This window comes from Penicillium expansum (assembly GCF_000769745.1).
Source record: "Penicillium expansum strain MD-8 chromosome Unknown contig102, whole genome shotgun sequence".
NCBI classification, from domain to species: Eukaryota; Fungi; Ascomycota; class Eurotiomycetes; order Eurotiales; family Aspergillaceae; genus Penicillium; species Penicillium expansum.
The window spans coordinates 54,857-70,661 of NW_015971234.1; the positions used below are offsets into that span (position 1 = coordinate 54,857).

At 47.3% G+C, this 15,805-nt stretch overlaps 6 protein-coding genes across 6 annotated transcripts; 3 read left to right on the forward strand and 3 right to left on the reverse strand.

Annotated features, from left to right (window-relative positions):
• Positions 1-1,277: 1,277 nt before the first annotated feature.
• On the reverse strand, positions 1,278-4,605 carry PEX2_032840 (ATPase, P-type, K/Mg/Cd/Cu/Zn/Na/Ca/Na/H-transporter; the record flags this gene model as incomplete). The annotated part of the gene is made up of 4 exons (XM_016740559.1): positions 1,278-1,563; positions 1,614-1,996; positions 2,061-4,499; positions 4,552-4,605. The coding sequence occupies 4 exons, from the start codon at positions 4,603-4,605 to the stop codon at positions 1,278-1,280; spliced, it is 3,162 nt and encodes a 1,053-aa protein (XP_016601211.1).
• An 806-nt stretch (positions 4,606-5,411) lies between these two features.
• PEX2_032850 (Tetratricopeptide TPR-4) lies at positions 5,412-6,797 on the reverse strand (the record flags this gene model as incomplete). Its single annotated transcript, XM_016740560.1, has 1 exon — positions 5,412-6,797. One exon carries the CDS (start codon positions 6,795-6,797, stop codon positions 5,412-5,414), a length of 1,386 nt encoding a protein of 461 aa, XP_016601212.1.
• Positions 6,798-7,621: 824 nt separating this feature from the next.
• Positions 7,622-8,914, forward strand: PEX2_032860 (Sodium/calcium exchanger membrane region; the record flags this gene model as incomplete). The annotated part of the gene is made up of 4 exons (XM_016740561.1): positions 7,622-7,870; positions 7,927-8,010; positions 8,075-8,817; positions 8,878-8,914. 4 exons carry the CDS (start codon positions 7,622-7,624, stop codon positions 8,912-8,914), a joined length of 1,113 nt encoding a protein of 370 aa, XP_016601213.1.
• Positions 8,915-9,147: 233 nt separating this feature from the next.
• PEX2_032870 (Sodium/calcium exchanger membrane region) lies at positions 9,148-9,840 on the reverse strand (the record flags this gene model as incomplete). The annotated part of the gene is made up of 1 exon (XM_016740562.1): positions 9,148-9,840. One exon carries the CDS (start codon positions 9,838-9,840, stop codon positions 9,148-9,150), a length of 693 nt encoding a protein of 230 aa, XP_016601214.1.
• Positions 9,841-10,742: 902 nt separating this feature from the next.
• On the forward strand, positions 10,743-12,231 carry PEX2_032880 (Sodium/calcium exchanger membrane region; the record flags this gene model as incomplete). Its single annotated transcript, XM_016740563.1, has 4 exons — positions 10,743-11,189; positions 11,247-11,330; positions 11,395-12,113; positions 12,168-12,231. The coding sequence occupies 4 exons, from the start codon at positions 10,743-10,745 to the stop codon at positions 12,229-12,231; spliced, it is 1,314 nt and encodes a 437-aa protein (XP_016601215.1).
• A 2,181-nt stretch (positions 12,232-14,412) lies between these two features.
• PEX2_032890 (zinc-binding alcohol dehydrogenase family protein) lies at positions 14,413-15,450 on the forward strand (the record flags this gene model as incomplete). The annotated part of the gene is made up of 1 exon (XM_016740564.1): positions 14,413-15,450. One exon carries the CDS (start codon positions 14,413-14,415, stop codon positions 15,448-15,450), a length of 1,038 nt encoding a protein of 345 aa, XP_016601216.1.
• Positions 15,451-15,805: the final 355 nt, after the last annotated feature.

Sequence of the window (15,805 nt, forward strand, 5' to 3'; positions counted from 1 at the left end):
TGAAAGAGCAACAGCGGTGCCAATGTCTGACCACCACAATAGAGAAATATTAAGTTGCGCCATCCGGGTGTTGGAGGGTGACCATCATGGACACCATTCGGAGGATGGAGGTTCTATATTCTGTGAGTCAGCAGGCAGTCGATGGAAAAGTAGCAAATGCTTACAAAACTGGGCTAAATAGATAGATGCTAGCTACTTCGCGCGGCCATTTCGTTCCCTGCTGATGAAGAAAAGGACAAGAACCCACAGAACTCCCACAAAGTACAAACCTCGAACGATTGATCAGTACTGACACAAGAGCGGAACTTGTGGGATTACCAGCCGTGCTACCCTTCGCACCCTCCAGTTCGTCTTCGCTGCCAGGGTTGCTGGTATTTATGGCGTCGAGTCAGCACAGGCTACGAAGAGCAAGAGTCATGCCCATATCAGAGTTAGATTTCTTCCTTGATTTACCTGCAGCGAGACGAAAATCTTCATTGGCAACAGGAGTACAAGCGAGTCACGGACGATAGTGAGCAAAGAAGTCGAAATGAATACAATCCCCGAGCTCGTGTATTTACCCCCTGCGACGCCCCACAGAGCGAAAATCGTTGTCTGCAATACCGACATAACCATCACAAAAGCGAAACAAATATGGAGATAGAGGGTGAATCGCGACATTTGGTTGAGACGAGCATAATAGGCGATATCAGTGATACGACACGGTCATGTTCTAAACATACACATAAGTTGAGCTCCAACAAGCCACTTACAAATGTGCACCACGGTTTTCGGGTTGTTCTTCAATACTACAGAATGCTGACCAGAGCCGAAGGAATAAGAATAACTGCAAGGGCTCTATATCGATTGATATTTGATTTAATACTGTCTCTATCTCTAGGTGATTCTCAGTATCAACATATGAGCCCTTTCATCGCAATTTACAGATCTTCGGCGAGGATCGCAACAGCTTCAACAGAGACGAGTTGTACAGGCTAATTTCTGATCCACTTACGCAGTTGATAATGTCTAGACCCCTTTCCAATATGCACCAACAGACCTATTATATTGGGGAGCTGGGTACAACCAATGCCCCGGCCGCAACCTTGACTCATTTTGAGCTACTTCAACCAATGGAAACCCTAATAGGGGACCACAATATTGAGTAAGTGAATGCTAGAAAGGAGTGGGTATTAAAAAGCCAGTTTACATATATTCCGTCCAAATGACCATGCAAGATTCAAAAACGCTCGCGCGATTGATCGAGAAAAAAAAAAAAAAAAGGAAATGAAGGGAAATCACCGACCGCGCAAGCGATCCCATAGCCTCCCCATGCCTGCCATTGGTTTCTCAACAACGACAGTGGGGATAGCTTGCAGAGAGAACCCTATGGGAATAGATATCGCACCGAGAACGATGGAATATGCCCATTGATAGCCAGTCAACTTCGTAATTGAAAATGCCCGCCCGCCGACGAACATAATCAGGATTTGAGCGCCCATCATGACACAGGTGATTGCTATGAAGAGCCAGTTATGGTGGATCCCTTCGATGAGATTGAATGATTGCTCAATTTGTCGATTGCTGTTTTGGGGTTAGTAAGACCAAACAAGGTTAAGGTAGCCTCAACATACTTGTACATGTTGAATATCTGCATCCAGACATAGGTATTGAAAACGGCCGTCTGTAACTGTGATGTTTGAAGAGCGCTGTGATAGGAGAAGATAGAAGAGCCCGCGAAGTACAGAACGAGTGTCACTACCATCTGATACACAGATTGGCCGATGATCATCTTCCACATGGTAGGAGTAATTAAAGGTGTAGATATTGGTTCGGGTTTGCGGTCAAGGATACGGCGAGGAGGAGGGTCCGTTGCTAGCGCTAGAGCGGCTAGAGTGTCTTGAAATAGGTTTACCCACATGAGCTGCACTGGTGTCAGAACCGACTCCTGCGACGAGTTGGCGACCGCCGAGACAAATGCTAGGCCCACAGAGGTGAAGGTGATGGTAATTTGGAACTGGAAAAGGTATATTAGATCGACCGCCCATTTATACTCCTTGTTAATAGAGCCTTTAGCCTACCTGCAAAAATTTCTTGACAGCATCGCCGACTGCCCTTCCCCACATTATAGCCTTGACAATCGAAGAAAATGTATCATCCATCAGGACAATTGAGGAAGCCTCACGAGCAATTTCAGTGCCAGATATTCCCATCGAGAATCCGATATCAGCAGCCGCAAGGGCAGGGGCATCATTGGTGCCGTCTCCAGTGACAGCAACGACTCTTCCGAGATCTTTCAGACGCTGGACCAGAACCCGCTTATCATCTGGGCGAGATCGAGCAAGGACCTTGAGGCGTGGGACTAGCTCCTTCTGCTGTGATTCATCGAGCGCACGGAACTTATCGCCTTCCATCACAAGATCATCTGGACTGCTGATTATTCCACATTCTTCTGCAATGGCTCTTGCTGTTAGAAGGTTGTCACCGGTAACCATGCGCACAGTGAGACCTGCTTTATGACTAGTCTCAACAGCACCCCAAGCATCAGCCCGGAGAGGATCTCGCAGACCCAGAATTCCTTGAAATGTAAGCTCTTTCACCAGCTCCTCGAAGTCAATGGTCTCTTCCTCCCCCCTGAAGGGTAAAAATTCCACATCCCGGAAGCAAATCGCAATTGTGCGCAAGGATCGTGAGGCATATTGAGAGATCGTCTGACGTATTTGCTCAATACCATCATCCCTGATTGGAGCGGTACTAAGCCCTTGCATTGGTTGTGCAATTGTGGCCACACATTTCTTAAGGAGAATTTCAGGAGCACCCTTCACGTATGATCGATATAACCCGCTGGCCAGTTTGACAACTGTGATCATGTATTTGCGAGAAGCATCAAAAGGCAAAAGATCCACAACTTCCACACTAGCACGATCAAAGTCAAGCTGACCTAGCTCGAGATAGTCCTGGGAAAATCTTAGTAAAGCGGCCTCTGTTTGGGACCCGAGAAACTGCCGACCTCCATCATATTGGCTTTCAATTGCAGTTGAGTTGATCGCGATAGATTGCCTCAAAAGCGACCTTGATTGACCGGAAAGACGACTCATGCACTTTGCCACAGACGAGTATTTTTCTTCATCCAAGATATCTGGACTGCTAGCTCGATCGGTAAATTGCGAGGTAGCCCCGAAGAAACCCGAGACAACAGTCATCTCATTCTGTGTCAACGTTCCCGTCTTGTCTGAACAGATATCCGTGGCCTGTCCCATCGTTTCGCACGCTCGGAGCTGTCGAACCAAGTTGTTATCTCTCATCATTCGAGTAGTGGCAAATGACAACGCAAGTGTAACTGCCAAGGGAAGTCCTTCGGGGACTGCGATCACAACGACAGTCAAGGCCAGAATGAAGACATTCAAAAACGATTGTCCCTTTTCCGACGCGGATTTGGTACTATTCCGGAGGCTGACACAGAATTTGATGAACAAGATTACGAATAGCACAAGGGCCGCAAGTGCACCAAAACGGGCGATATTCTTTGCAAGATTGCTGAGCCGTACTTGAAGCGGGGTAAACCCTGGATCGGTGTCGAGAGACAAGAGAATTCTTCCGTAGCTTGATTTTGTGCCTGTAGCCAAGACGAGGTACGCACCGACGCCTTCCACGATCTTGGTATGGGATAGGATGAATGGATCGATATCATGAGAGCCATCAGGAAGAGTTGTATCTATGGCGCTCTTATCAACCGGATCGGACTCGCCAGTTGCCGAGGACTCGTCGCATTTGATCTGATGACCCCTTATCAATACCCCATCAGCAGGCACGATATCCCCCGGACTGATGTGGACAATATCACCAACAACAACCTCGGAGATGGGAATGTCATAAACCCTCGCAGATCGAAGGACCCAAACATTGCGATCTTGCTGCTTCTTGTTGAGTTTCCGGAACTTGTACTCCCTTTGATAGTCATTCGCGGCACCGGCGAGAGTAATGACGACGATAGCGACGAGGATGGCAACGCCCTCCACCCATTCAACGGGTGGGTTATTAGCAGTATGCTTGGTTCCGAAGGTCTGATACAGCCCCAAAGCAAGCGAGATAATAGCAGCCCCAGTTAGGAGGAATAACACGTGGTCGTTGTAGGCTGCCCACATCAATGACAGGAAGCTCGGAGATGGTTTTATGGGAAGGCGATTGTCCCCGAAGAATTTCTTTCTATCGACGAAGGCATCATAACTAATCCCCGTCGGGATAGGGAGCCCAGCGATAGCGTTCTTTTCTGTCGGCGTAGTGCTTGTGGTAGTGCCAGTGACATTCGCAGGAACACTTAGATAGGTCTCGTCCAGGCTCAGACCGGAGTGGACGTCGGTTCGCAGTCCTTCCTCCAAACCTATTATTCCACCAAGGGCATAAAACTCCTGGACATCTTTGGATTGTACAAGGTCGCTTAATGTCTCAGGATCAATGGAAAAAGCCGAACAAGTCGACTGGGTGGATTGTTCCGTGGCACGGTTTGATCGCGGGTTCTTCTGTGTATTGTCAGTGAGACAAATTTTCAGGCCTCATCATTGTTGAACTTACTATTCGCGACCAAAAAAACATAGGAGACCCATTGGTCCCTGAAGTTGGTGTCATTTCATTGAGAATGTCGTCGGGGGGGGAATTGGATGGATAAAATCAGAAAGGACATCTGCAAGTGCACATGTGTTATGGCGAAATACAAATACGCGTAAAGGGGAAGGAATTGTAAAATACAGCTTGGCGTATCTTAGGAGATTTCAACTTGGATGCGAAATACATACGTAGTTAGACATCGAATCTATTATATATTAATATTTACAAGAACATGAGACATAATATGTGACCCGATATCTACAGTATTTCTTTTTGGCAAGAGATACCTATTTGGGCTCATATAGCGACATCTAGGAGACGCGCTACCTATATTGTTTTGACGCTAGTCTGTATACTATAGGGGATATATCAATCGGAGATCATTCACTCGATCATAAATATAGGGCCTTCCTTTTAGTTCCTCTGACTAGCCATGCTGACGTCCGACAAGTGCCTGCATGTGTCTGCATTGGCCATAAGACGAGATATGCAGCTTAACTAAAAACCAAAGCTCACTTCAGAGCAGACAACTAAGTTTCTCACGGGGCTATGCTGTCTATTGTACTTCCCTAAAGCATACTGTCGTATGTCCCAGAGATTACACAGAAAGATTGAGTCTTGGCAAGGAGGCTGTGCAGGGCAAAAGACCATGTTAATGCCCGAGACTGACCCTCTCGACCCAAGTGATGCATCACCCACAAAACTTAACAAATAGTCATTAAACCCAGAAAAAAAAGATTAAAAATTGTTAAAACTGGCCAATACTGGCTAGATATAGACTAGGACATTCGGCAAGGCCTCTCCACATCCCAAGCCCAAAACAGAGTCTAATTCAACGTACGCTGTGCATTCTGATCCGCCGCCTCTACCCACGCCACTCTCCTTAAATCCTCCAGTGCCGCCACGGTATCTGGGTGGTCCGTTCCGAATGCTGTTTCCCTGCGAGAATGTACCTTTTCGGCTATTCCTCCGGCGACCTCCCACTTGCTTTGCGACTGGTATATTAAGCCCAGATTTGCCATCGCGCGGAGTGTATATGGATGGTCTTTGCCTATCGTCTCTTCCATCAAATGCAGAGACTGGGCGGCCAAGATCTCGGCATCTGGTGATTGACTCATCATTTGATATGTCACTGCAAGATCCACCATAGCAATCAGTGTGTTTGGATGACGTTCCCCAAGGACCTCTTTCAGCACAGCTGTTGCTTTTCCTCCGAGATCTTTGGCCTCTTCGAGCCGACCCTGATTGCGATATGTTGAGGCAAGGTTGCTGATGGAAATTAGTGTTTGGGGGTGCGTTTCGCCGAGCACGGCCTCGCTGCTAGCCACGACTTCTTTTTCAAGGCGCTCAGCATCCGACCATCGGGCTTGTTCGCGGTATGTGGATGCAAGATTGGACATAGAGGTCAAAGTAAAGGGATGATTTGTTCCAAATATGTCCCGACTAACAGCGACAACCTCTCGTTCTAGCTTTTCAGCAGAGTCTAGCCTCCCCTGGTCTCGGTAGGTCGATGCCAGAGTAAGTTTCCAGTTTAACAGCGAGGCGTTGGTTGGAAGTAATTCCCTTTCTCCGATGTCGACCAATTTGCGCGAAATTGACTCGCCCTCTTCATACCGACCCAGATGGGCATACGATATAGCCAAGTTAGACATGGACACCAAGGTGGATGGATCCCTGGGACCAATAGTATTCTTCTTCAACTCGACAATCCTCGCATCAAGTTTCTGAGCATCAACCCAAAGCCCTTGAGCTCGATATGTGGAAGCTAGATTCGTCATCGAAGCCAATGTCTGGGGGTGCGTCTCGCCGAGAATCTCTTGTCTCAACTTTGTCACTCGGGCAGAGAGATCAGCAGCCTGATCCAGCTGCCCTCGGCACAAATACGCCGAAGCGAGATTATGCATCGCTGCCATAGTCATGAAGTCTTGTTCTCCCTTCAAGTTTTTGCAGGCGTCCAGCACCCGAATGGCTAGATCTTCGGCAACAATCCATGATTTGGCCTGCATCCATGCCTTCACACATGCCGCTAGCTCTTCGAGCGTTATTGTCGTTGCGTCAGAATTCGTGTCTGCCGCGAGTATCCGATTCCCCGCTGTCGTCATTGCAAACTCCAGGTCTGTGGCCTTGGTTGTCCAGCCTCGGCCATGATAACTGGCTGTGAGATCACTTACCTCCCTCTGGAGCGACTCGAGGGAGGGAGGGTGTTTGTCCATAGATCACAGGCAGGGCAGCAGGGATCGTTCAACTCTGGGACAGGTTGATAAGTTGTTTGTGTGGGTGATTTGATAGGCGGGGTTTTGATCTCTTACCCGTCTCGGAGGGTTGGAGTTGTCAAAAGATGGGGTTGTGATGAAGAAAGGACTGCGCGACCGGTATGTAACTCTTTCAGAAGGGAATAATAATTGTGAGCCGTGAACGCATTGCCAAGGTGGATGTGGGGGGGACACGAATGCTCCGGTTAATGACAATACAGAGCAGAGAGGGGTTGACGGTGTTTCCCGAGTAATAATTGTAAAGTAATAGGACGATCGTCATTCCATAGTAAAATATTTATAGCTCAACCCTGCATCAAAGTATCCCATAAGGCTGAGACCATAAGAAATGCTGTTGCCTGAAACCTGCATACCGTATGTATACACAACATTGCAAGTACCAAACGGGTAAATGCCGGCTCAGCCCTATCAGGTCAACCCCCATTCTCCAGTCCACATGTGGAGATGAGGCAGTTCTGTTTGGCGCTAGTAATAGGGCTGTAACTTTTAATTAAGGCTGAAAGTTACTAGTACCCGTATTCGTACCATGGTAACGTTGGAAACAGAGTTGTCCCGAACATTGAACTCATGTGGTTTCCCTAGTCCTTGGGTAGCATCTCACTTAAGCTTCAACACTCAGGGACTGCCCAGACTTCCCCGGAATTACCATGTCTCGTCGAGGCACGCAGCCAGAATACTGTGGACCGGAGCCCAGTCGCCATCAGCGTCAGCAAATACAAGATGCAGATTTAGACCCTTGGACTCGTATCCAGAGGTTTTTCAAGATGCCATCACAAACAGGACTGAAGGAATTGAATGTCAATCATGGATGGCCAATGATGGTGCTATTACCCCTGGCCGGGCTTGCAAAGATATTTCATTGGAACCCGACCATAGTTCTCGTGGTGAATATCGTCGCCATTATATTTTTGTCTGAGGCGATATCTATCTCATCCGATGAGCTCGCTGCGCATCTCGGAGAGTTGCAAGGTGCACTACTCAGTGCCACCTTCGGAAATACCGTAGAGCTCACGGTGAGTCACAATTCTTGCACCGGGTATCGAAATGACACATTGCTCACTCAGCCTAGGCAGGAATTCTGGCTCTGGTTCATGGCGAGATCCTATTTGCGCAGTCTGTCATGGTTGGCAGTATTCTCTCGGATATTCTGCTCGTAAGATCTCAAATTTTGAAGATACCACTGGTGGCTATAACATCCGACTAACAGCCAAATCTAGGTCTTCGGCTGTTGTCTCGTCACAGCTTCGTACAACAAGGAAGTTTTAGAGTTCAACAGCGCTCTTGCAAAGACCTTGTCTTCTTTGATGATGATCACAGCCGTGACGATGCTTCTCCCAACGGCTCTCTACTCAACTTTCCCAGTATCCGAGATCGATGACAGAGTGCTATCTTTCTCACGAGGAACGTCATTGGTGATGCTCGCCCTCTACGGGGGTTACCTCTATTTCTACCTCAGAACTCACAAACACCTCTTTCTTTCAAATGAGAGTGAAACTAGTGACGAAGAAAATTACGGAGATTCATCATCTGCAGCCAACCAAGCCAGCTTGGCTTCATCAATTATCCGATTGACAACTGCAGTGGCCGCAACAGTTTTTTGCACAGAACTCTTGCTTGAAAGTGTGGGCGACATGACAAAAACGTTTGGAGTCTCTGAAGTATTTATCGCGATCGCTTTTATTCCAATCGCCAGCAATAGCACCGAGGGAGTTACTGTCGTTACGGCATCACGCACAGGAGACACAGACTCTGCAATCCGAGTTATCATCGACAGTCTTTTGCAGATTGGTCTGTTTGTCATACCATTATTGGTGATTATCGGCTGGTGTATTGCTGAACCGATGACGCTTTTCTTTGACTCGTTCCAGACTGTTGCCATGTTCTTGGCCATTCTAGTGGTTAATCATCTACTTCGTGATGGACAGTATGCTTACATCCATGGTGTGATGCTCCTTGCTCTGTAAGTTCTCTGAATCCCTTACTAGATTCCGTTGATATTTTTACTGACGCATGATTATAGGTACTCTAGTCTAGTTGTGGCGTTCTATGCGCGCTAGATAGCAAGAGGGTTGTGCCGCCTTAATACATCTTTAATTAAATCTTCAGGAGATACTTCAAGTGACCAATAATGTAATATATTAGGACTGGGTAAATCTAAGCACCTAGGAAAATCACATTCACTGGCACCTCAGGCCTAACAAAGAACGAGAAAGTAATGATCATGTATCTGATAAGAGAAAGCAAAGTTAATACCGACGAACAATAAGCTCAACAAAGCAGTGCGAGCGACTCACGTTCCAATCAACATCAACCCCTCGAAGTAATTACTCCGCCCATCAGAGATTAGATAAGTTATTACCACAACACTAAGCAAAAGCGTTGTAGCCTCAAAACCATCAAACCTAAGAATACGCGGCTGATCAAAAGCCCAACCAACAAGAACCAGCAGTGGGGCAATAAGCATTGTAACCCGCAACACATTGTTGATAACCGCCCTGATCCCAAGCTCGATCTGATTGTAAGACCGGGACCCCACCACAATGGAGCGGTACTTAACCGAGTTCCCGAGTAGAGGAACGAGTGTCACGGCAAGGAAAGACTGGTTCATGCCCGTTATGGTAGCAACGCCACTCAAACTGCTGACTATGTAATAAGCACACGCAAGCGCAGAGCCGGATGCAGCTGCTAGGATTATAGCAGCTGCATCCTTGCCGATATACGGTTGCGGGATCCGGCCCTCGATGATCTGGCTTTGGCGAGACTGATGGCCTCTATGGGTGTGGTCTCGCTGGCTGAATGGGGTGCTGGCGAACATGGCTGCATGGGTTCCGAGGCGGAAAACGAGGAACGTGAGGAGAAGAATGACGAGGATAATGGCTGTTACGCGTTGTGTCAAGAGGATTTGGTCTTCTGGGGTGGCCTTGGCAGATGGAAAGACGTCCATTATAGTTGGGAGGGCGAGGAGAATGAAGACAACCATCATGAGGGATGATAGGACTGTTGTGAGGGTGCGATCAAACCGGAGTCGCTTTCGGTCATAGCCTGAGAAAAAGATGGCGCTGCCGAGGACCTGGATGTAAAGTTTGTATCAGGAGGAGGTTCATAGCACGAGTAGTGGGATTTGATACTGGGATTTACCAGTAATAAATTGCTTAAAACACTTCCAAGTATCACAGACTGGGAGATGTTTGGTCGCTTTTGTGCGATCGCATTGATTCCGATCTGGATAAATCATCATCAGCTTGTATTTGAATTGAAGATCGAGTCCCTGAATATCACCATTAATTCCACCGAGTTTCCTAGAGTTGATTTCAGCACTTCAATGACAGCTCGACTGCCACCTACAGCTAGCACATCGACTGATCGGTTAATCCATGATACAAGTGGAATCAGAGCGACAATGTTGAGAGCGAAGATGGCAGCACTGTTCCACTTCAGAGCTCCTCCTATTATACCGATGAGAGGTATCAAAAGTGACAAGAGGCCCAGGTGGTGCTGAACCTGTGAAATGACTGAATTGCAATCTAGCATAGGTAAACCTCGATTGAGAGACATGATTTATCGAGGGAAAAGGTGAAGCTGAAAGAATCCACTCGTCTTGAGAAAGTCCACACAGGTCAATAAATGAGGCTCGGTGTATCACAGTAAGATTTCCATCCCGATACTGTCACATATGTAATAAACTGTAATTAATCGTAATTTAACCAAAGCATACATGTATTTTATCTGCACAGCTCTTCAAGTAGAATAATCCTATGTAATTCACCCTTGGACCAGTTACACTAGTGCATACACAGATGCCTAGGCCTGAAAGGCCGAGTAATACATCATCCCCTTGACCCTCCCGAGGTCGAGATGTTTCTTGGTTTCCTCACTCTCAACAACATGAATGACACAGCTCACCCCCGGCTGCGAAAGTCAACCAGGATTGACCCTGAAATCATGGCTAGCTCCCTAGAATCAAATACGACAGCCTATGAGCAAGACGCATTACTAAGAGACGAGACTGAACGCGAAATTAATGGAGAGGAGCTTCGTGACACAAACTACCCCGACTCAAAACGCGCTCTGTTCCTAGGTAACTCTGTTTTACATGTGATTAAGACTACCCTGGGATGCAGCTACTCCAATTTGTTACTGCCGTTTGTGTTTCTGGGTATAATTGCGGGGGGTCAAGGATGGGGTGACTCGATTTCCTTCGTGTTCAATTTCCTGGCGATTCTTCCGCTCGCTGCATTGCTGTCGTTCGCCACAGAGGAATTGGCAAAAAGTGTCGGACAAACCGTCGGAGGGCTGATTAATGCGACCTTTGGAAATGCGGTTGAAATGATTGTAAGTGGCTGTTTGACCCTCTGTTGAGGCGGGAAACTGACGTTGGTCATTGCGTAGGTGGGGATCACTGCGGTCCGACAGGGAGAGATTAGCATTGTGCAGTCAAGTATGGTGGGCAGCATCCTGTCGGGGAATCTTCTGGTAGGTTTGATTTTTGGTGCATATTCTCTACCCGGATGGTCTTCTCTACTTACACGAAATGTAGATCCTCGGTGTTTCACTGTTCTGCGGCGGTTATGGAAAGGATGTGGTGAAATTCAACGTCGATGTCAGTGGGATACTATCATCCTTGATGGTGGTTTCCTCTGCAACATTGATCATTCCATCCGTGCTCTATTCGACCATACCGTCCAAGTCCCACGATGTGGAAACCAGCGTCCTGAGTCTCTCCCGTGCTGCATCTGTGGTCCTACTCACATTCTACCTGGTCTACCTCTACTTCCAACTGAAGAGTCATTCCGAGCTATTCGTTGACGATCAACAAGAAGAGGAAGAAGAGCAAGTTCTGGGTCCCTGGCCGGCAAGCATCATTTTGATCCTTGCAACCCTCGGGGTCACAGTCTGCTCCGATCGTCTGGTGGACAGTGTCGATGGATTTGTAGATAAGTGGCATGTGAGCCGGGCTTTTATTGGCTTGATTGTGGTTCCCATTGTCGGTAACGCGGGGGAGTTCAATACTGTTGTGAATTCTTCGATCAAAGGGAATATGGACCTCGCCATTGGTGTGGTCGTGGGAAGCACGTTGCAAATCGCATTGTTCGTGAGTCCGTTCCTGGTTATGTGTGGCTTGGTTATTGGGCAGCCTATGTCCTTGCGCTACAGTCCCTTTGAAACGGTGGTATTCTTCATATCGGTAATAGTCATGGACTGCTTGATCCGTGGAGGTCGATCCAATTACTACGAAGGATCTTTATTGGTTGGAACGTGAGTGACCGCATGGTTGTTATGGTTTACCTCGGTACTAATTATGTCTCCTAGGTATCTGATAATCGCAATTGCATTCTACGTGCACCCAGACGCAGTCGATGCACCCTTTGTTTAGGATGGTGGCCACGATTAATTGTTTCCTGTTAGATAAATTACATGCGGACAAAATATATGAAATCTACGTATTTGAGCGCCCAAAACATATTTCATAGAAGCAAAATATCTTAAGCCAAAGGCAGGGAATCGTCATCAAAAGTGGAGTCCCCTCGTAGGGCTGAACCTTGGCGCTGTGACCAGATGCACCACCTTCGAATTTAACCAATCACGTAGATCACTCCTATTAGCTCGGCTTTTATCCGAATGTTCTCATGGGGACTGAAGGGGATTTTCAATGTCTACTGCCTCAAACTCCTTCAATCTTAGTCTAAAGATTCTAAAGATTCTATCTTTAGACTATCGACAATAGACACCCCTGATTTGAGCATTACCATCACCATTCAAACCTGCATGGATAGTTTATTACAGGCTAACCAGGTAAGTGGGCGTGATCAGGCAGCAGAATTCCGCTGAATTTCCATTTCTCTTTCACAGAATCATTTCTCTTGTTTGCAGCGGATTATTGATTTGTTTTCGGTGTAGTATCTAGAGTCGAATCTTCATTGCTTACGCAGTGTGGCTGTTCAAAGTCACACACGATTCTCAGCTCAAAAAGATCCATTTGTAGAGGCACATAACAAGGGAGGCCTTACGAAGAAATGCTGAAACTTCTGTCATGTACGATCAATCACAGTTGCAGCGCCTAGCATAGGCTAATAAAGTCTGTTTTCTTTTATTAGGAAAAGTAGTCAACGGCCTTGTGTTTCCATGTTAAATTTAGTACGCCCACAGGCTGGTCGCCAACCAGATATCACTATTTAGCGCTGCGCCATGCCCTATGCTCATGTAGAATGCATCCATAACCTGTTGATACGACATGGCCGAGTCACACAGAGCCAGGGCGTTGAGCAGATCGGGGTATAAAAGTCCCTCAATTCACCCATCCGAGGTGTATTCCTTTTTCCCCAGGCACCCCTCTACATTATATCTTCATTGGACTCACCTTTTTGTGTGATACTGGTCTCTGCTACCTATTCCTGTTCCTCTACTTCAGTCTTCCTCACCATGGGTCTTATAAAGCTCTTGCTCAAAGTGATCATCATCCCAATTGTGATCCTCGTTGTTATTGCTGTGGTTATTATCCTTCTCATCAAAATGCGTCGTGATCGCAAAAAGAAAGAAGCGGACTTGGATAACTCTTTCCAACCACCCCCTATACAGCAATGGGTGCCGTACACCCCGGTCCAGCAACCAGCCCCGGCATATGTCAAAACACCAGGGGTGATGGAGCAAGGGATTGAACATAGACAAGCTTAGTGGTCATTTTATATTAGGTAATTATGTCTTGCAGTGAGAAACTCGGCGATTATCTTTGCTAACTGGGTGCTGCAGACTTGCCCGCTTTCGGGTAACATTTACACTATGGACGGAAGGTCTATGTCTAAAACTTTGCAGGTCTTGTGTGAATTATCTCAATTGAAGGGTTTTCTGTTAAGGCAAACCAAGGGCAGGTACAATTCATTCCTTGGCATTAATTGAATATGTATTAGTAGCTCTGTTTCATATTGCTGAAACTTGTACCACTCTGAGGCATCACCAATTTCAATCCATGAAATCTTACCTGTTGGAACATTTTAGCCTGTACAGAAAGACTATGTTCTGGGTGATTGTGCACCATCTGCTGGATTGAGGAACATGGGGTATACGCTATACACAACGCCACGGGTCGGCAAGTCCAAAGGTCATTACTATCTTATTGTACCAGAGCCAAATGTAAGCCGATAATGCTATGCCCGGGCTTCTCATCATCCGAAATGTAGCATAAATGAAGTATAAGGTGAGGAATATAACACCGTTAGGTCCGGTTAGCTCCGCTAAGTCCTAAGCCCGGGTATATCTCTAGATATACAGTCTTTGTAATACTGAATCCCTCACTAACACGACAGGGATAATTCAAGCTAACCTTGTGAAAATGCTTGTTTCTGATTGTACTTACCCATAAAAAGGTCCTTCTTTAGTGCTAACCTCAAAGATATCGACCATGCCACGGAGTTACCGCATGAGAACCCTAGGTGAAATGGCGCACCAGTTCATATCTGCCCATTCTTCCTCCTTCATATATAAAATGTCCGCTCCAATTTATCCAACCGATACCTTATAAAAAGATCAACCCAATCACCACATCAAAATCACAATCACCATGACAAAGATGAACCACTCCCTATGGCAAGACGAGGCAGGCGTGCCAGGTGTCATCCGAGAGAGTCCGATTCCCTCTCAAATTGCCGATGAACAGATCGTGGTCCAGGTGCATGCCTGGGCGATGAACCCGGCCGACGCCATAGTCCAGGACACTGCCCTGCCATTCATCAAATACCCCCTGATCCTCGGAGAGGATATCGCCGGCATCGTGGAGAGCGTGGGATCAGTAGTCGCCACCAAATTCCAACCCGGCGATCGCATTCTGGGCCTTGCTCTCGGCGCAGGCGTGGCCAAACCCGAGCTAGGCGCCTTCCAGGACTACGTGATTCTCGACTACAGCATGGCATGTAAGATCCCGGAGAGCATGTCCTTCACTAATGCATCCGTGTTCCCGCTCTGCATTGCGACGGCCGCATACGGCTTGTTCTCCAAAAACCATCTCGGCCTGCCGTTCCCGACGACCAGCACCACCCCCAACAGCACAGGAAAGTCCATCCTCATCTGGGGCGGCAGCTCGGGCGTCGGAAGTAATGCAATTCAGCTGTGCAAAGCGGCCGGCTTCGAGGTCCTCACCACATGCTCCGCCCACAACTCCGAGTACGTCAAGGATCTCGGTGCGGACAAGGTCTTTCACTACACCGATGCGGATGTAATTGACCAGATCGTCACAGAGCTAGACAAGGGTAAATGCGTTGGTATTTTCCAAGCGGCGGGTGAGCCTGGCCCGTCCTGTCAGGTTGCACACAAGTCTAAGCAAATTCTGCGCGTGGCTGCCTCAAACCCTGTACCTGAGGATGCGGTTCCAGAGGGTGTTGAGGCAAAGATGATATTTGCCTCTGAGGGTGTTGTCATCTACCACGAGACTAGCCTGGCTACTTTTACTGGCTATTTGCCCGAAGCGCTGGCCCAGGGGACTTACCAGGTGGCTCCTTCCCCGGAGATTGTGTCAACTATTGGACTTGAGGGAATCCAGGAGGCACTGGATCTGTTGAAGAAGGGCGTTTCGGCAAAGAAGCTGGTGGTAGCGGCGAAGTAGATAACTCTCATGTCAATTTTGATACTTTGCTGTGGCATCTACTTTGTGATCTGAGCGCCCTCATAAAAGTGGCGGTAGCTCGGATGTCTATATAGTTGTATATAACTAGCTGTAAAGTAAATGACTTAAGGCTTTGCATTTAGTGGGATTTGCATGTGGGCTAGCACAATATATTTAGGGAGATACGAATTAACAAAATGTCTCAAGGTATAGACTACGCCCTTACACATGATACATGGGCGAAGAATGATTTAATATTGGTCATTATTGGCAAATCGCAGAACTGAACTACATTGGCATGAAAGTAGATATTCAACCGATCTTAACTAAAGATATTGAACTCCTAGAGAGAAGA